We start from the raw sequence: 19,324 nt of genomic DNA, 5'->3' as shown, positions 1-19,324 counted from the left end.
GGCATTGGGAAAGTTGGAAGCGAATGCTCCCTTAAGATTTTGCGCTCGCAGGGGGACGGCTGCAGCGAGGATGAGAGAAGAGTAAGGGATGACCGAGTCGAGTGTAAAGAAATCAAGGGAAATGTGAGGAGCATGTTCAGTCCCCTCTGTTGGCTTTGTTTTGGTCTGTTTTTTTGGTTTGCGTTCTCTGGTTTGCCTTTTCGCTTTTGTAGAAATTGTTGAGATGTTCGATTAAATGGCCTGGCCAATGTTTTGGGCTGCCTCAGCCGCGTCGACTGCCTTGCGAGCTTGGGCTTCATCAATCAAACGGCGGCGCTTATCGTCGGTCAAATCGAAAGTTAACTTTGCGTTGAACTTGGCTGATGTCTTGGTGCTCTTGGTGCTGCTAGCCCGACTGTTGAATTCTCTGTAGGACTGCATCTTCTTCAGACTGCGCGCAAACTCCCTCTGCTGCTCCCTCTGCTGCTCCTTCTTGGGGTCCTTCTTCTTGCCCCATCCTGACAAGGAGGAAAATCGTTCCAGGAACGAACCATGCTTGCTAGAGCCTGTGTTTGGTTCTGGGAAATGGGGAAGAGGCTTTTCGGTGTCCGAAGATTGGGAGCTAGTAGGACATGGGCCGAAATCGGGGCCGAAGCTGATGCCCGAGTCGGTGCGGCGCTGCACGCCGGACTTGCTAATCTGACCAGGCTCGTTGATCAAAGTACACTCGTCGATCATCTCGAGGACTGCGTTCAAGTATCGGTCAATGGCGTCATACAATGCAGGCCATCCATTCTCGTCACCAGGTCGAGCGCCTTGCTTAATGATAGGCTCCAGGATTGAAGGGTCGGCCTCGAAGGTGGTAATGAATTTGAAGAAGGTGTCGCGATGGTTTCCAAGGATGGCTGTCGACAACTGCTGTGTTGGGGTAGAGCTGTCTCGGTGAAGAGGTGGCAGTAGAGTGTTAAGAAGAGCAAGGCAGTTGGCTTTGTCGAATGGCTCGAGCATCATCTGATTGACAAGAACCTGGAAAAGAAATGTTAGATATCGAACTCGATATTTGAATCTCGGGATAAAGCTTACCCATCGACGCAGGCCGATATAGACCTGAGTGTACAGAAAATCGATCATGCGTGCCTTGTTGCTGATGTCTTTGTACCAGGTCAACACGTTAGGGAAATTGCGAGCCACCTCCGAGTGCTGAGGGTCACTCGCATCCTGGGAAGTAATGTTGAGTCGGTTGAAGGAGGCATCAATCTCCTTCTTCCAGCGACCTTGGAGGTCTCTAATGTAATCAAGAGCAGTTAAAGCCTGGGCAAAGTCGACATCGGACAGATCCAGACAAAAACAGCGGCGCACAAAGGAGATAATGAAGCTCGGAGGGAGCGAGCAAGGTTGAGAAGACAATTCGGCGACAGTCTTGGACAAACAGGCACGGAATTCGGCATTGGTGTCGTAAGAGGGAGAATCGAAAGAAGACTTGGAGTTACGAGCATTTTTGGACCAAACGGAATTGCGGGAGAAGATGGAGGAAGATCGAGGAAGAAATGAAGGCCCCATTGTGCTCTTCGACGGGTGGCAATTGAGCTCGTATGCAGCACGAAGAGAAATTTCGTAGTTGTCCGCGTAACGCAAGCAATGGTCGAAGATCCACGTCAATGCTGACCCATCGGGTGCATCCAATATCTCATAGTGGGGGTCTTGAGACATGCTATGAATATTTGAAGGACTGGAGTGTCGGGATTATTGTCGGTACAAGAGAGTGTGTTGGTGATAAGTTGTAAAGAGAGTTGTGATGAGAAGAAAAGAATGAAGTTCAGTGGCTAAAGAGCTGTAGTTATGGTCGACCCGAAGAACCGGATGAGACGTAGCGGCTGGGATAGCTCAAAGCCCGTCAAGGGGGTAGCTGGAGACCTGATAGGCCCAAAGAGGAATAGAAGACTGATGGAGGAACCCGGTTGGTCGGATCAGCCCTGGAGTACCGAAGTCTTGAGTCACCCAAGGAGGCCAACAAAGAAAAAAGTACTTTTTTTTCTTTAGGATAACCCTTGAGAAGCAAAACCAATCACGATGCGGGATCTCTCGGATCTCCTGCACGCCAGATCTGATGTATGCAAAAAAAGGCAAAAAGCGGCTTCAATGGCTAGCTTCCGAGCACTGAAACGTGAGACACGTCTTAACCCCCTTCAAGGATTGAGAAGGGAACGTAAGACGGTTAAAGGGCCAAAGTGGTTGGGGATATGAGACCAAGCGAATGTAGAGGTAAGTCAAGGAGAGTTGAGGAGGAAGAGTTCGAGACACTTCAGCGGAGGGGAAGAGTCCCATACAAAAAGGCGCGAGCTGTTGCCCTTGGCTGGACCATTCTACAAGGTGGAGACGGACTCGACCGCAAAAATCCGCGAAACAAAATCCGAAAATTGGAAATTATTTAAAATACTTAAAATGTATTTTAATTGTATTTTCTTTTAATTGTTTAGATCAATAAAATCACTAATTTAATCAAAATAATAATTTGATTAAGTCAAACCCCTCTTTATCCGAGTCCAGATCCATGGATTCTGTTTTTTAAGGCTACTCCACCTGCACCGACCCGCTGGAAGATGTCATTAGCCCCGATTTGTGTGAAGTGCAATTGGCTTGGAGTGCTTCAGAGACAGCCGTTGGCACTATTCTTACCCCACTAGCCTACGTTTAACACCTTTCCTCTTCAGGTAGGTTCTAAGCCAAAGAGCCTAGCTCATTTTTATGATTGGGTTATCATCCCCGTGCCTTTCCGGCTGAAGACGACTAGAGCTGTCTTGCATTCAAGGGCTCTAGTGCACGCGGAACTCTAACATCGTGACCCGGAACTGGGGGAGCCGTTACGCCGAACAAATGTTTTCGCTCTGTCAGATTCATCAGCGCAACATAATACTTTTTATGTATAATAGGACTGGTCAATTTACAAGACAAACTTCTCGGAGATCCGCCTCCGCCTCAGCTATGGATTGCGCTCAGCTTGTCTACGACGTACTCCGTATCCGTACAAGCAGCAGATCTTTCGAGATTGTGGCTCAGTTGTGGCAACGTACTTTTGTGTTCCCCCCCCCCGGGATAAAATTTTAAAACAACATTCAACTATCTATTATTATACCACATGAGCCATCCTCCAACACTGTCTATTTCAAGAAACAAACCTTCCATTGATAATTCTTAGATCCGATTACGATTGTGTTGGCTTCGATCGCCTGTGGGGCACTAAACATAGTACATACGCAATACCTACTCCGTACAACTTGTATCTTACATATTGTTATGTATGTTCATATTTATCCCCGGTGATGAAACCACTTGTGACTGTTGCCTTAAGTCCACTCAAAACAGGAGCCGTTGGAGCAGTCACACGGAACAAGAGACCAAAGTACGATATAAGCAAAGAGCCGTGATACTCTTCAGAGCTTCGAAGAGATCAATCATTCAATCAAATGTTTGCAGATCAATAAACAGCCGTAATTATAGATTTTATCCATGGTTTTACAAGTGTCTTCCATGGTAACTTGACTGCTATACCACGGTTGACTGTCCAGTCAGACGGGCCGCGCTGCCTGAGGCGTGTAATCTGCCTAAGGCGCTCTTTGTTTACCAATGTCAGGTCTACTTTCCAACCTCTAGGGTACCCCGGAATTAACTACATCTACTCCGTACTCCGTACTCAATTTGATACCTGGGACACCTAAAATTGGGGATCAAATATCAAACATGCGCATATCCGGACTTCTTTCATGTCGATGCAAGCGAAACAAAATAACTGACACTGCCCAGTTGACCCACAAGTCCACCAATTTCGGGACCTTCCCAAAGTAGTTTGGCGGGCATCACCTGACCAGCTTTCAGCTCGAGGCGTATGTCGATCTATCAAGCCCAGACGCGTTGATCGTCAACGCCTTTGTTTGGTTCCGATATTTTATACTCCGTATTCCGTGCGAAGTACGTCAATCAGCCCCAGGGGAAAATTTGCCAGATTATTGAAGGGGGGTCTCATGATGATCATTTCATCATCACCTTTATTGTACCCCGTACGGAGTACCCTGTATTTCTTATACTAGTACACGGGATATTGCTAAGTTACCAGCTACCAACGACTCGGGTCAACAGGTCAACAGACACTTGGACCCTTTTCGTCTCGGTACCGATATGACGACAATGGTGCTTTAGAAGCTTTGATCAACTACGATGTACGGAGTATAGCCGGGACCTTTTTTTATCCTGTGGCTGTCGTTCGCCCCTGAGTTAAGGTCAAAAAAAGTATCTATAAAAGAATATCCTTGAATATTGGACAAGATGCCCAACGGGCCCCTTAGGTATCTACGTACAATATAGGAGGAACTGCCTATCCATATCGATATTCTCCACTTTAAACTATATTGTACAGAGAAACCCCTTTACACATTAACTGCCTTCTAAATTTGAATAGGTCTCCAACTGAGCATTCTCAATGCGTGCTCCGGACTCCGTACTCCATAAGGATGGTCACACAAATCGGGAACCCACCGGGGTCACCTGGTCAGCAGCCTCATTCAGAATCATAGCAAAGACCACTGCTCATCGCCGATCCAGATCTGCAGTCCGCACCTCACTAGTCTCTTGAAGATGGTTATGAGAGACCGTCTTCTCTCGGAAACGCAACAAGCCGGTGCAGGTTGTTCGGCATCAGAGCATGTTCCCGGGCCTTGGAACCCCATCCGATCAAAAGGAATTTTGGCCCACCCGGATGGATGATCATGCCCGTACTCCGTATCCAGGCCCGCCTTGCCAAACATAAATTACTACATACTCAATGCTCCTCTACCCGGCATATTGCTTGATGATAGGCGTGCTATGATCGGTGTCATCGGCAGCTAGCTCATTGGAGAAGGAACCCGACAGAGGAGTTGGGGCGCGTCTGTGCATCCAGCAACTTTAAGAGGGCAGTCTGTAGTGGTGCCGTGTGAAGAGATTAGTACCGAACTCCAATTTACCATTATTGCACTCTAAGAGTGTAATGTAATTGCCTGCCAAACACCGTATGCAGACCAAGTATGTATATGAATATGTCCCACACCGTACTCATCGCGATGCTGCCCGCTTGGATCGTGATGACAATTGAGTAAGCTCTGCCAACGTCTTTAATTTGTTAGCAATGTGGAGAACGATTTTAAGTTGACCTTGCTTTCTTTTTTCCGTAGAAAGAAAACAGGACTTCACCGGTCTGCAGCACGCCGCTGGCCTTGCGTAGCTTTGCCTGAGGGAATCGGAGGTGCTCTCTTGCACTTTCAGGTGCACCCATAAGTGTATAGAGCTCTCTCATTAGATAAACTAACCTTAGAGCCTGTTAACGTCAAATTGGTGGACGGTGCCAGGTATCATTTAGTTTACCGATCTACTTTGTAGATGTAGCTTCCCGATTACATATGTGGGCAAGTTCGACAAATGATGACATAAGCAAGTGATATCGCCCGGGCGCCCGGGCGGGCGGCGGGCAGGCAGCCTCCAGCAGCCTGGCAGAAAAAGGCAGACGATAAGACGCGCAGCTCCAATTTGACTTTGCAACTTTTTATTCGTGCAAGGCACATAAGCCATGGCAAAGGGGACATTGGAGAACAAGCTCCAATTTGAGAAAAAGAACAAAGACCTTATTAGACTCCCGAAACGTGAGTTCTTCCCATCCGAACGCCTAGGGTCAAATGGCCAATGCTAGGAACCAAAGACCCCAAACGCTAACTTCTAGATAACAGATGCCAAAGTCGAGAAGCGCCCGATACCTCATGCGCCAGTCGCCTCTCCATATGCCGGTGCATCAGTACCCAAGATCGTCTACGTCTCCAAGACCACGCCGTTCATGAGCGCAGTCAAGCGCGTCCAGAAACTCCTCCTGCAGGCGGAGAAGCGCGCCACCGCAAACATCAACCTTGAGGATACGCGCAAGAACGAGAAACAGATACTCGAGGAGCTGTCGAAGGTGTCAGAGAAGCGAGAGGAAGTTTTTGTGAAGGCGACAGGACGGGCTATCGAGAAGGCGCTGAATGTAGCCAAATGGTTCGAGGAAAAGGAAGCCGAGTACACAGTCCGTGTTACTACGGGTAGTGTGGTTGTCGTGGATGATATCGTTGAGGATGAAGAAATGAAAGCAAAAGAGGAACAGAACCGACAACGGCAGGAAGAGCAAACCCCAACTGACCAAGGAGATGCGGCTTCTAAACCGGAATCCAAGTCAGCAGCAAAGAAGAGAAAACGCCAGGCCGCTGCAGCAGAAGATGACGCCGAGCTCCCCGAGAGCCGGACGAGGTGGATCAAAATGGTTGAGGTCGCCGTCAGCCTCAAGTGAATCCGCCTATGATCACTCCGACAAAAACTCCCACGATAGTCCGTCATCCGATTGCCCGGCCATCGTCTGCTGATTTGAGGATGTTCAACTGCAAAACTTCACACCCATAGCTGGGAAATAGCCATTGTCATGAGCCTGTGGCCAAGCCCGGAATTGCCAGCTAGGACATTGAGTGCACGCACATCCTGCTGAGTGACCATGATCCGAACGGAACGCTCATGGGGACTATACACCACCCAGTAACCCAGCTCAGAAGACCTTTTATCTGGATTCCTGCTCTGGGATGTTGCTGGTGGAAGCGGTCAAAACCCAAGTCCCAATTCGAGGGCGTCCTCTTCCCACCCTCGTCACTTGCGTATACCCAGTACCAAATACTCTACAGGTGCAATATCAATATTACACAGGCGCGGGAGGCCCTTGAGCAGGATCAGGAAAAAGAACAATTCGTTTGTCCTTAGGTTGTTAGCCTAGCACAAAATCATGTACATCGAGATTGTCCTTTAAGAAATCAACTCTGATTTACCCAGAGCGCATGCTCCACCCAACCAACCCATCGCGCTGTGGATGCTGGACAGACTTGTATGAAAAACGAAAGAGGGAGAGACAGGACTATAGGGTAACAATACTACTCCAATCAAAAAAGAGGTTTAAAAGAGGAAGCCTGAATCATCGAATCTGCCAGCGAGAAACAAATGGCATGAATAAAAAACGAAATAGTACGAATAAAAACTCCTTGATACGCTCACAAAGCCCTGTGCTGACATGACATGATGAATGATAATGCCTGAAAACCCTTCTCGAACGAAACGTTTCAAAGAGAGGCTGCAAGTCATGAACGTATCCTGATTTTCCCCATCATGTACAGACAAAAGAGAAAAGATGTGTCGATTCCCAAGAGGGCGACAGGCTAATAGTAACATAGTAGGATGTAGAAGAAGAACGAAGAAAAAGGAGATGGCAAGAAAGAGGGGGAGGAACGGACGTCGAAAAAGACGACCAAGAAGCAGATCCCTGAGAGGGATCTCGAGAAAGTCATCAAAAAATTCGTGAGATAAAAGAGACAGTGTGGGCTAAACGGAAGAGGCTCCGAATATGAAGACAAGAAAATGGTCCTCATTTGAGAGAAGAACCATGACATTTATCGCCAGAAAGTCGTGACTGGCGAGTACTGAAATCTGATGAGAAAGATAGAAGACCAAGTCAAAGTATGCAAAGGGCCTATGCAGTAGAAATAGCCGTCAAAGGAACAGGAAACCCCAGAAGTAGCACGCGAGGCTAAGCTGGTTTATTTGTCCATCTTTTGCCAACCGTTGAGATAGGCCATTAGGCCTACTCCCAATAAGACCACGCCAAACATGGAGGCGTAAGGACTTGCTTCTTCCATATAGTTGTACCGATGGCGCTGTGTTGCAAAGGCTGTGGCCGCAGCTGCAGCATCCATGTCCTTGTTTTGCGAGGTAACCGTATCGAAGCCCTGCATCGATGGAGTCTTCGTCTTGGAATCCGTTAAAGTATCATCGCTCGTAGGCGACGGTTCCGCTAAGCCATTGCTTGGCTCGCGGTCATGCGTATCAGTTTTCTTGTCAAGAGCCGTGGCTAATGCCTTCTCGGCGCGTTCCTGGCGCAAGGTTTCAATCATTTCGTTCAACGACTTGCGAGACTCCGTGGTCTCATCTTCAGCCTTCTCGGCGCGATGTTTGAAGGATGCCATTTGCTTTCTCATTTCTGCCATCTCCTCCATCATATTTTCCAAGCGAGTCTGAAGTTCAGCACTCTTGTCTTCCACGGGGGCGTCTGCCTGGATGTCTGCGGGAGTGAGAGTCTCTGAAGGATGGATGCCGTTGACCTGCACGGTTGCTTCTGTATCATCCTGCGCCTTCTTTCCGTCCACACCATTCTCTGAAGGTGGAACAATGCCTTTCTCGACTTTGACATCTTCAACATCCAATGAGCGCATCTCCATTTCACTGACTTTGTCTTCTGCCAATTTGCGAGCAGTCTGCTCTTGGAACAGCATCTTTTCTAGTTCCTTGACACGAGTTCCATGGGTTTCAATCTCTCGCTTGGCAGACGATAGCGCCTCAATGAGATTCAAGATCTGACTAGAATCGCGGGAGACAGGGGAACCTGTACCGCTCTTCGGCTTTTCCGTATCACTGCGCTTCAGCGGTGAGAACGATTCTGATGCACTTCGCGACAACGCATCAGGTTTCTCCGGCAGAGGCTGTTGAGGAGGAGGAGCGGGGGGATCCGAAAATCTTGAAAAGGAGTCGACTCGAGGCATTTTAGGCCGACCGTTCATCTGGCGATGAGCACTATTCTCCAAAGGAGACGGCTTATTGAGCTTTTCTTTCTCTGTATAGCCTGGTTTCATGATCGTCGTCAAAAATTCATCTGCTTGAGAAAGATCTGTTGTTTGTTGCTTTGCGGATTTCAGTTCGCCCTAGAACAAGTCAGTGATATGTAATATTAAGATAAATTGTGATTCGCACCGTAAGCCGCTTGACGACCTGTTCAATGGAGATTGGCGAGTTCCAGTAGTTCATTTGCCGTTGTTGATGTAAAGCACTGAGCTGATTGCTGGCAACACTCTGAGCACTTCTGCTACTCGCGTTGCTACCGGCTCGACCTCGCATATGAGAAAGCGGTTGACTCAAGGGAGAAGGGAGAAGACCGCCCCCGGAGGCAGGATCCAAGTCCCCGAAGTTCAGATCAAGGATACTAGGGGTAGTACCGTAGGTTCCGGCATGCTCAACCTTAGATGAGACTTTGTGATGGACGATGGTGGATTGATCCTCGCTGACAATATCGATACCCAGCTCTAGGTTATCGCTTTCTCGCAGTTCGTGCGGCTCTGACTCCCGGTTTTCAGGAGACAATCGGTGGCCGTTCACAAATGTGCCGTTTGAGGATTTGACGTCTCGGATCCAGATTTTGCCAGTCTTATCGGCCCATACCTCAGCATGCTGTCGAGAGAGAACTTTGGAGTCGAAGAATCCATTGAGAGGCGTGGGCACTGTTTTGGCGTTTGTTTGTCGCCCGATTCGCAGGACCTCGGGGTAATATGGTACATTGATCTGTTTCCTGTCAAAGGTGCCGTTCATTGGCAACAGAATCAAAATTGCTGGGTTCTCCGAGGGCGGGCCGGTTGGCGCACGGACGCCATTCTGCTGCGACGACTGGGGCATCTGTTGCGATGGGACGATGTTCGAAGGCTGATGCATTGCGGACATTGTCGACGATGCACTTGGGCCCGACGAGAAAGCAGGCACTGCCTGAGATCGCGCGTTCGTTACCCCTGATACCGGCTCGGATTTCGAGCTAGGCCAGATGTTCTTCGAATGCTTCTTTTTTGATGACGACCAAGTCTCTGTATCACTGGCGGAATTCTGCGCGGCATGGGTATCTTGGGTAGGGGCAGTCGCAGTAGATGTAGAGGAAGCCGAAGAGTTCGACCCCAGAGAGGAAGAGGAGTTTGAGCGTTGAACGTGTTTCCGCGGCATGAACATCCGTGACACGTCGTCCGCATTCACTGAAGACAGGGCTCCTTCTCCTCCGTTACTAGAGCTGTACCATCCCAATCGAGACCCCGATTCGACACTAGGTGGAGATGCCACAGCAGTCATGGAGAAGGATGCGAATTGTTCAAGGGAATGGAATATCTAGACGGAGCACGGAGCGCGTCCACGGTTGCGAATTGTAAAAGGGGCCGTAATCTGAGATAGTCTGAAGGGTGAAAAGAGGACGTCTAGTAATGTTGGTTTGTGTCCGAGGGTTGGGGATATTGAATTAGCGCAAGGGTGATTGGAGCTTTAAGTCGCCCGACTAAAATGAAGACGGTCGCGTTAGTGCTGTTTGGGGGAGAGACAAATAAATTGGCTCCTAGGTCGAGGCGAGACCTCGACCCCACAAAAGAATGGTTGTATATTTGGAGTAGGAAGTTAACTCACTTCTGAATTGTGAACTGAGAGATATTTAGGAGTAAAATAGGCGATTCAAGACCAACGAGTTGTGTGGAGGTCGGAAATCGTGAGCGACCGGTCTCACGCCAGGGCAATGATAGAAGCACAAGACGGGACTGCCGCCTCGGTGCAGGCTTCAGGCAGCCCTTTAAAAGATGTAACGGAAAAGAAATCAGATATCGAGGATAGTTGCCATGAGGGAACCCAGGCAAGAGCGCAAGAGGGCCATCCGTTTCCTACTCCCTTGACGCCGCCAGGCAAAATTAGTCACGTGCCATGTCGGCACGTGTGCGATTTAAAGCCCGTTGGGCGCTCACGTGACCAAGGCGGAGAAGCATCAAGCCGGGGAGGAAAAAGAGCTCGTTCCTTGACTCTCACAACAGGATCTCTCATTCAGCTCAGAGCTATTGCCTGCTGTTTTTATCTAATTTACAAGCTTCTTTTTAGCTTTTCATAATGCCTGTGGTTGCTGGACCTCCCGCTCAAGCGGGCCCAGGGGGTGCTCCCTCAACTTTCGACAAGAGTATGCCATCTACAACCCAGTGATATAGATCACACTCCGCTTGGTGTTCTTATTATTTGGGCACCATATATATGTGAACCAAGTGTGCTGACAGATTATTAGTGAAAATGGGTTGCATGATGGGTTCCAGTATGTGATCACAAAACAACCGAGGTTTATTCACCAAGAGCTGGTGCTAACATAGCTCCCCTCTTAGCTGTTGGTGGCATCATGGGCTTCATTATTGGTTTGTACCACTTAGCCCCAAATGAAGGCGTACCGGATAAGCTAACTGGGAGCAGGAACTGTGACAATCTTCCAGTATGGCGCTGGCCCCAACGGTGTCATGCGCACTCTGGGCAAGTACATGCTGGGTTCAGGTGCCACTTTCGGGTATGGTTAACTCTTTGAGCTTGGAAGTTATACCACTTTGGTTGAGAATCACTGGCTAATCAACTTCTCTTTAAATAGACTCTTCATGTCCATCGGTAGCGTTATTCGCTCTGAAGGACCTCAAAACGATGCCTGGCTCCGCGCTCGAGGACCCCCGATGATGCTCCCCCGACAGAGCCCCCTCCGGCCTATGCGCCAGTGAACACAATCTTTCTCGCAGTCTCAAGACTATGTTCGGGAAACATGCGACATGACCACTCCCTGGCGACATCCCTTGTACGATATAATCTCTATGGTTAAGAGATACTTTTTCTGGTGGCTTCAAGAGACAGGACAACTACCCAAATATGGTTGTGACGGACAAGTTCATGGGTACTTGCTACTTCAGCACGCGATGTACATAATCTAGCAGTACCCAGAACATGGATGTTGAAGTTCAATTGTCTCGGTTGTTCCAACCATGTTAGGCGTTATCGTGACAATATATCCTTTTTTTTTTTGGCTTCGACGATCCAGTCCTACCATTGGAAACGACACACCCCTCACAGAGTGTGAAGGCACGCGACTGATGATATAACTTGGGAAATTGCATCCAGCTCAAACGGAGATCAATCTATTAGGCCAAAGATCACTATGTATGGCCCAGTCTGACTACATACCCTTGTTGAATGATGTTCAAAGTCAGGGCAAGAAATCTGGTTGGTTCTGAATCTGACCACGTTGGTTACCAGACTTTTAGTAAAGCCGCAGCCAGCTGCCATATTAGATGACCTGGCATCTATGTTTCAGACCTGACTTAGAAGCTGCGGGGCCCCTCAAATGTACACCTGGGGTCAACTCTAATGCCCAGACTAAGCAGCATTTCAAGGCTTGAATTGCCGAAAATCCTCGTCTATAGTGACATGTCATTGTTTTCCGCCTCGCCTTTATCATAGCCACCAAGCTATAGAAAACGTACAGTCTCAATCCCTATTGAGAGGAGCCATCTCCCGTTGCAACTAGCCACCGAACAGGCAGTTGTACCAGTGACTCATTTCTGTTTGTCTCCGTTTGTCCAGTGAGTCCTGAAACCAGATGCAGATCAATGTTGGATTGCTGTTCCAGCCGCTCTCGGGGACTTCAGATATTTAATCCTAGTTATTCAAGTTGGAAACCATACTATTTGGCTTGACATGTGTAGGTCGCGGTAAGTAGAACTTTATGTGTAGAGGTAGGCTGTGCCCAGGTAAAGATCAATATCAAAGTACGGGCAACGGAGGCGACTGGACGTCACGAGTACGGTCGCAGAATGAGAATAGCAGAATAGATATCACAGTGTTATACTCAGAATCAGGGTTCCTTTATTACTTGTGCTCAAACGAGTCACCGAAAACACAGTCAGCAGCCCCTTATATGTCCACTGCACGGAGTACAAAGTAAGTCGCAAGGAATGTCTGCTCACCAACCAAAGTACCAAACCTACGGTGTAAGCAGGTGGATTCTAGTTCAATCTGCAGATTGCCCAGATTGTCCAATAATGAAGCCGTTCACAGCCCAGTTTGGTTTCGATGGGCGCTAGGACACCCTTCTCCCAGCCCCCCTGGCGCAGGCAACTTTGTATGACATTGTCAACCCAATAAGAAGTTGCTTAGGCCGACACCTGGGTGCTTGATATAAGAATGCGGCTCAAATTTGGGAATATATAAAGAACCACCACCGCTTGGACCTCAGGGGACTTACCCAACAGAGCCTCCATCCCACCTGCCATCATGGCTACTCAGCTAGCACCTCAGGCCCTTCATTATAGCTGTACTTTGATAGCAAGTCTCTACATTGTGATCTGCGTTTTATTTAATCGCGCTCCGGTAAAGAAAAGAAAGACTCGCTCCAAGCGTCGCAGTCGACCCCGAGTTATCTTGTCTTCCTTGATCGTTTTCACGTATGTCAGTCAAACGGTTTTGAAAATCGCCACCGATGACCTGGACCGTTCTCAGCCCTTCCTGGTGCATATGACCTCGCAAGCCGTTGTATGGATTGCACTGTGGCTGCGACAAAATCCTCCCAAGTTCGAAGTGGCTGGAGCCTCGTTGGTCACCGCTGGTTTCGAAGTTCCACTCCTTGCGCTCTCCTTGTGTCCCAAACCGAGACAATGGGTACCAATCACGCAGATCACCATCTCAGCGGCCCGACTTGCCCTGCTTGTCTTTGTGACAACTGCGATTCTATTTGAGACCAGACAGAGGAAGAAAAAGACCTCGGAAGAGTCGCGCCCTTTCCTAAATGGTAATTACACAAGATATGGCGCAGTGAATGGCAACGACTCAGAAAATAGCAGCGTGGACTCTAAGAGCGAGAGCGATTCGGACACCGGCAAAAATAAAAACGATGCAGCTACACGCAGGAAAAGACTCCGCAATGAGAAGTTGCAGTCGCTTGGGGGCTGGTGGGATTATCTGAAAGGCTTCTCGATCTTTCTGCCCTATTTGGTCCCTAAAAACAATCGCAAAGTGCAGCTTTGTATTGCTACCAGCATCTTCTGTCTAGTTTGCCACCGAGCACTGAATATTCTCATTCCCCAGCAACTAGCAGATGTTACCGATAGCATCTTTGCCAACAAAGCCCCATACGCTTCACTAGGAAAATGGGCACTGCTGCAGCTCATCCGTGGCGGAGCTGGGCTAGGATTGATTGAGTCGCTCGTCAAGATTCCTATCAGGCAGTTCTCTTACCGTCAGATCACCAATGCTGCCTTCAGCCATGTTATGAATCTATCAATGGACTTCCATATAGAAAATGACTCGGCAGAAGTTATGAAGTCCATCGACCAAGGTGGAGCGCTGAACAATCTGTTAGAAGTTGCCATTCTAGATATTGTCCCGACGGTGGCTGACTTGGCTATTGCATGTGTTGTTTTCTATTTGAAGTTCAATGTCTATGCCTCCCTTCTAGTGGTGATAGTATCTATTGCTTACGTTGCGGCGGAGGTGTTTACCTCTAACTGGAACATGGATGCCAGACGTGAAGTTACACAGACGCAACGAAACGAAACCCGCATTATGCATCAGGCTGTGCAAGGTTGGCAGACTGTCACATACTTCAACCAGTTCTCGTACGAGAGGTCTCGCTTTGGAGAAGCAGTTGACCTATGCTTGAAGGCTAGCGCCCGTTTTGGTCGACGCCGAGCAGTCGGCAAGTCACTCCTAGATTTACTTAAGCCGATTTGCTTCGTTGGTCTCTCCTCGCTCATCGTACACGAGATCTCCGTGGGGCGTTCCTCTACAGGAGACTTCGTTTTCTTCATTCAATATTGGTCATCGCTCATCTCTCCATTGGCCTATCTCTCCGCGCAATATCGCTGGCTTGTCTCTGATCTAGTTGATGCCGAGCGGCTACTCTTCCTGTTCCAATCTAAGCCCAGCGTCAATGACAAAGAGTATGCCATGCCACTGAAACCTGGCAATGGCCGTGTTTCATTCCACCATGTTGACTTTGCCTATGATTCTCGGCTAAAGACCCTCAAGGACGTGGATATTTCTATCGAACCCGGGACAACAGTTGCACTAGTCGGTATGACTGGTTCAGGGAAGACAACCATTCTTAGACTTCTTCTCCGACTTTACGACGTTACTTCGGGCCAAATCGAGATTGACGGCCAAGACATCCGTGATATAACCCTCAGCTCACTACGTCAGACTATCGGCGTCGTCCCCCAAGATCCTGTCTTATTTAACGCATCTATCATCGAGAATTTGCGGTATGCCCGGCCCTCGGCCTCGGATGAAGAGGTCCACGAAGCATGTCGCGCCGCAGCTATTCACGAGAAAATCCTCACTTTCGTGGACGGATACAACACCACAGTCGGAGAGCAGGGTGTCAAGCTGTCTGGCGGTGAACTACAGCGGATAGCTATTGCTCGGGTTTTCCTAAAGAAGTCGCCGATTCTCCTGCTGGATGAAGCAACGAGCGCCGTAGACTCGAACACAGAATCGGATATCCAGGTTGCGTTGGACCGATTGAGAGCCAAGCGAACTACGTTTGTCATTGCGCATCGGCTTTCAACTATTTCCAGCGCTGATCGGATCCTTGTTGTGCATGAGGGGCAGGTTGTTGAGAGCGGGTCACACCAAGAGCTGCTGAAGAAGGAGGGTGGAAGATATCAGAACCTCTGGAAGAATCAGTTCGGGGGTATCAATAGTGGAAAGCCTGCGTTGTAGGCGAGAAAACTGGAATGGTTGGAGTTTACGAGGCTGGGGAGATAATTTAAAAGGAATGTAACTAATGAAATTGTCAATTCTGATATGCTTGAGCTTTCAATACTACATACAATCTTTACCCGGATATCTACAACGTATGGAATCATCACGTATCCCATCACATGTTCCATCAAAGATCAAATGGGACCGGTTCCAGTGTCATAGGACCGCGAGTTCTCCTTGAGGAGCATCATGTGTTTCGTCCAACCCAGCATCATCCTCATCCACCTGTGGTGGATTTTAGCATACAGTTATGGATTCAGCTAAAGATCACCAACGCCACATTCCTACCCTGCATGAGCTGAAGACTCCCAACAAATTTGACCGCTGTTTCCTTCACTCGCAAATTAATTGGATGCCCTCTTAAATCCCCTTAAAGTTAACAACAATCCGAGGCACGGTTCGAATAATATGAATGTCTCTATTGTAGGACATAGAAGTGGTAATTTGCCCTCAATTTTCCTTTTAGCAGATACTGTATTGAACAGGACAATAATCATTTGGTCAAAGGCGACAAGTTCGTCCTCCGTCCGTCATCTAATGCCTATATGAGCTGCACTTCGGGGAGATTGCTGTGTAATTGACTGTGCTATATGAGCCTAATATGCCTAGAAACTGACAGATGTATCCAAACACAACTGTGATCGGTATTGGCCTCGGTTGCAGCTAAGAGCATGGTATTTCAAGACTAATAAACTGCTGGTAGGTCTTGATATATATACCACCCGGTCCCATAGTATTCATTTCAAAAAATGCTATTTCCGAAGCACGGATTTATAAACAGACTGAAAGGACACTATCCAATGATCCAACCTGTCATTTGAACTTTATAACGGAAATGATGTGTAGGACTTGGGTGCCTCTAATTTGATACCAGTTCAATGCATGGAGGGCATCCGCCTCTTTGGTCATGTCATAATTTAAAAAGTTGGTTACATACAAGTACCTGAGTAGGTACTAGTAGTAGCTACGAAAGCATCTTAGCAACCGAGAATGAATGCAATGAACACAACTACACAATCTAGTAGACTCAATTTGATTATTTCAAGAAAAGACCTTTGGCTTTGAACGCGTTGCCTTACGTGTTAGGCATTCAACACAGTAGATCTCTGTTGACCAACCAACGGTCGTCTATTCGCCCTTGTTTTGGGCTACCCCGGACATGCAATCTCATTGAACGAAAAGTAAGATTGAGCGCTAAACGGGAAAGGAAAAAGAGCGAGCCACCCCTTTCTACTTTGTTTTCATTGCCCCCTTCTTTTTTGTCTGTCCAAATGACCTCGGACGGATTAGTACGGAGTACAGACTATGGAGTGGATGGATAATGATCATCTTAAAATTTCTACTAATTGGTCGACACGACGGAGTATACCTTGTCGTATTGCTTATGTTGTATTCTTGAGGTCGTGTTCAAAGTGGGTACGGAGTAGGGCTTTGCGAGCCCAAAGAGTCCAGAGCCCCTTATGGAGTAAAAAGACCCCTCTTACAACAATCGTGACATGTTCGTGCCAACACATAACTAACTAACTAACTAACTAGCTAACAAAATGTACCCACTACAATGTAGCATAAGGCTGCTAACAGTACGGAGTACAAATAAGTGAGCATGGAATGACTCACCGTTGCTCCCCAGACTACTCTACGGAGTAGAGATTCCCAACACAGTAGTCCCGAGCGATGATCGTTCGTCGTTCGTTCCTGAATGGAACCACGGAAGCGATCCACAGAGCCTTATGGAGTATAAAAAAAAAAAAAAAAAGTCTTTTCTCAATAGTGTGGGAATCGGGCAAATTGAGGCAAATTCCAATATGGGCTAACGGGGGAACCACCGGAATCACTTTGTAAGGTATAGCAGGTAAGATACAAGATCAAGATCCAAGTCAATTAATCCATACACTGTCTGTTATTGTTATGTTTAAGATCAACCGAATCACAGATCGTTGTTCCTGCGCAAGATGCCAGGGGTCCGGAACAGACGGAAGTGCCCGCGAGGGAGTGAACACTTGCAGTAGCGTGTGATGCCCAGCGAGAATCGTCATTTAACACTCTAGGGGTAATAAGACCAAAACAGCAAAACAGCAAAACAGCAAAGTAGGCAAAATTAGCCAGTTCAAGCAGACAAATCCAGCAAAGGCGCTTCTGGAAACACCCCGAGACCAAAACGGTCTCGCAATTGAAGGACATTCCCTTGACACGGATTATTACGAACTGCCGAAATTACACCAACTTATGGAGTATACCTAGGCGAAGAATTCTCGTATTTGCTGCACCTAGGGGACACGGGGCTATGGGGCCAAGTGAAGGCGAATCTTCCGGCTTTCCCGATTGAAATTACTCGATCAACAGTGAGATGGCAATAAACATGTTTTATGGCATTTGACTAACTAGTTAACTATGTTGTATACGAATCATCATAGACTTAACCCCTGGCGTCAAGTGTCTGTGCGGAAGACCCTGTTTCCTTTGGCTTTTAGGGCTCGGAATGTCATAGTTCAGTCTGAGAGGAGCCCAATCTTGGATAGTCCCAGGGTCCGCGTGTTCAAGGGGCCAATAGGAAGATCATATTCCACTTAAAAATCAATATTAATATAACAAAATTAAAGAAAAAAAAAAATCAAATAAAAAACAAAAAACAGAAGCGCCACACTTCTTTGATGGACGAATGGTTCTTTTTCCCCAGGTTCGAGACGTGCTCGTGTGTTATTATTTAGCCTGCGCATGCCACACCCTAGTAAAATTTCCTTTTTCCCTTTTTCCTTCTTAGGCGCATTAGAGATTTCTCTCATACACACTCGTTTTTTCAGTCACTCATTTTATACTGTTTGAGCAGTGCTCTACACAATCATTATATTCGATATTTTTTTTTGACGCTCACTCTTTTGCGATCAAACCTGAAACATATCTCTTCTGCCATCCAAGTTTCATACTTCCGCATCGGCGCTTCACCACAAACATTGAATCCAATTCAATCACCTTGCTCGCTCTTCCATATTGATATTCACTTTGGAATCAATTCTCAAAATGAAGTTCACTGCAATCGTCGCCTCTCTCTGCCTAGTCGCGGCTCCATTCGTCGCCGCAGAGGATACCACTACCTCAACTGCAACCACGACCATCACCAAGACTCTGGTTCGCGTCAATTCGGTGACCCCAACTCCTAGTTCCAGCGCGAATTCCAGCGCGAGCAACCTGACTACCATGACTGCTTCGACCTCGACTCCTCTGTCTCGCGCAGCCTCCACTACTTCTGCTGCTCCAGCTGCCACCTCCACCGGCGCAGCGGCCAACATTGGCGCTGGCATGCCAGCTGCCTTGGCCGCCGCCGGCTATATCGTTGTGATGGTGGGCCAAGCCCTGTAATCACACTCGTGATGTCGCGACTTCTCAGCATGAAGCCTTCACGCAGGCAACGATCATGAATTGGGGCCATTGGCCAATACCGCACCCAATTCATACTGCATGACTGCTGCCTTGTTGATTACCGTTCATCTCCAGCAGAGCCGGGATCTTCTCTTCTTTATTTTTTTATTTTTATACCTTTAACATTTCTATTCCTCTCGGTTGGCTGAAGAACCCATTTTCGGAGAGGAAACGGTTTAACGCTTTTCAAATACCCCCATTTCTTTTTTTTTTTCATTATGACTTTTTGGACCGATACGAGTTGATGCTGTTATTATTCTCTTCTTCAAACCCTATTTATTCAATTCGTTTGTCCATATACGTTGTCGTGGGTGACTTACTAGTCATCGGACTGGTCTGATATTCATGACTTACATGAGTCGGCTATGAGTCATCCACAGAATATAGACACTTCTTTTTCTTCTCTCATTTGATACCAAATCCAACTGTAAACACCAGTTGTAGCAACATATGTACATAGTACGTAGTAAAGTAGAGAAGATCATGTCGATCC

General features: G+C 47.7%; 7 protein-coding genes across 7 annotated transcripts; 4 read left to right on the top strand and 3 right to left on the bottom strand.

Moving 5' to 3' along the window:
• Window positions 1–231: 231 nt before the first annotated feature.
• N7471_005028 (uncharacterized protein) lies at window positions 232–1,689 on the bottom strand (the record flags this gene model as incomplete). Its single annotated transcript, XM_057277747.1, has 2 exons — window positions 232–1,005; window positions 1,063–1,689. 2 exons carry the CDS (start codon window positions 1,687–1,689, stop codon window positions 232–234), a joined length of 1,401 nt encoding a protein of 466 aa, XP_057137357.1.
• Window positions 1,690–5,493: 3,804 nt separating this feature from the next.
• Window positions 5,494–6,944, top strand: N7471_005027 (ribonuclease P subunit p20 family protein). Its single transcript, XM_057277746.1, has 2 exons — window positions 5,494–5,648; window positions 5,733–6,944. The coding sequence occupies exons 1-2, from the start codon at window positions 5,576–5,578 to the stop codon at window positions 6,320–6,322; spliced, it is 663 nt and encodes a 220-aa protein (XP_057137356.1). The 5' UTR covers window positions 5,494–5,575; the 3' UTR covers window positions 6,323–6,944.
• A 663-nt stretch (window positions 6,945–7,607) lies between these two features.
• Window positions 7,608–9,948, bottom strand: N7471_005026 (uncharacterized protein; the record flags this gene model as incomplete). Its single annotated transcript, XM_057277745.1, has 2 exons — window positions 7,608–8,765; window positions 8,815–9,948. 2 exons carry the CDS (start codon window positions 9,946–9,948, stop codon window positions 7,608–7,610), a joined length of 2,292 nt encoding a protein of 763 aa, XP_057137355.1.
• Window positions 9,949–10,268: 320 nt separating this feature from the next.
• N7471_005025 (uncharacterized protein) lies at window positions 10,269–10,622 on the bottom strand (the record flags this gene model as incomplete). Its single annotated transcript, XM_057277744.1, has 2 exons — window positions 10,269–10,520; window positions 10,602–10,622. The coding sequence occupies 2 exons, from the start codon at window positions 10,620–10,622 to the stop codon at window positions 10,269–10,271; spliced, it is 273 nt and encodes a 90-aa protein (XP_057137354.1).
• A 118-nt stretch (window positions 10,623–10,740) lies between these two features.
• On the top strand, window positions 10,741–11,381 carry N7471_005024 (MGR2/ROMO1 family protein; the record flags this gene model as incomplete). The annotated part of the gene is made up of 5 exons (XM_057277743.1): window positions 10,741–10,807; window positions 10,910–10,936; window positions 11,004–11,033; window positions 11,089–11,179; window positions 11,258–11,381. 5 exons carry the CDS (start codon window positions 10,741–10,743, stop codon window positions 11,379–11,381), a joined length of 339 nt encoding a protein of 112 aa, XP_057137353.1.
• Window positions 11,382–12,927: 1,546 nt separating this feature from the next.
• On the top strand, window positions 12,928–15,372 carry N7471_005023 (ABC transporter ATP-binding protein; the record flags this gene model as incomplete). Its single annotated transcript, XM_057277742.1, has 1 exon — window positions 12,928–15,372. The coding sequence occupies one exon, from the start codon at window positions 12,928–12,930 to the stop codon at window positions 15,370–15,372; it is 2,445 nt and encodes an 814-aa protein (XP_057137352.1).
• A 3,060-nt stretch (window positions 15,373–18,432) lies between these two features.
• Window positions 18,433–18,771, top strand: N7471_005022 (uncharacterized protein; the record flags this gene model as incomplete). Its single annotated transcript, XM_057277741.1, has 1 exon — window positions 18,433–18,771. One exon carries the CDS (start codon window positions 18,433–18,435, stop codon window positions 18,769–18,771), a length of 339 nt encoding a protein of 112 aa, XP_057137351.1.
• Window positions 18,772–19,324: the final 553 nt, after the last annotated feature.

This window comes from Penicillium samsonianum (assembly GCF_028829775.1).
Source record: "Penicillium samsonianum strain IBT 33392 chromosome Unknown utg000003l_segment0_segment0, whole genome shotgun sequence".
Lineage (NCBI taxonomy): Eukaryota > Fungi > Ascomycota > Eurotiomycetes > Eurotiales > Aspergillaceae > Penicillium > Penicillium samsonianum.
Note: the sequence above shows the minus strand (reverse complement) of the source record. Positions and strands in the feature narration are given on the sequence as shown.

What these genes read in the sequence shown, in the direction of transcription:
- N7471_005027 (XM_057277746.1), top strand. Translation starts at nt 5,576, where the DNA reads ATGGCAAAGGGGACATTGGAGAACAAGCTCCAATTTGAGAAAAAGAAC. An exon ending in CCTTATTAGACTCCCGAAAC is followed by an intron (nt 5,649 to 5,732) that starts GTGAGTTCTTCC and finishes TCTAGATAACAG; the next exon opens with ATGCCAAAGTCGAGAAGCGC.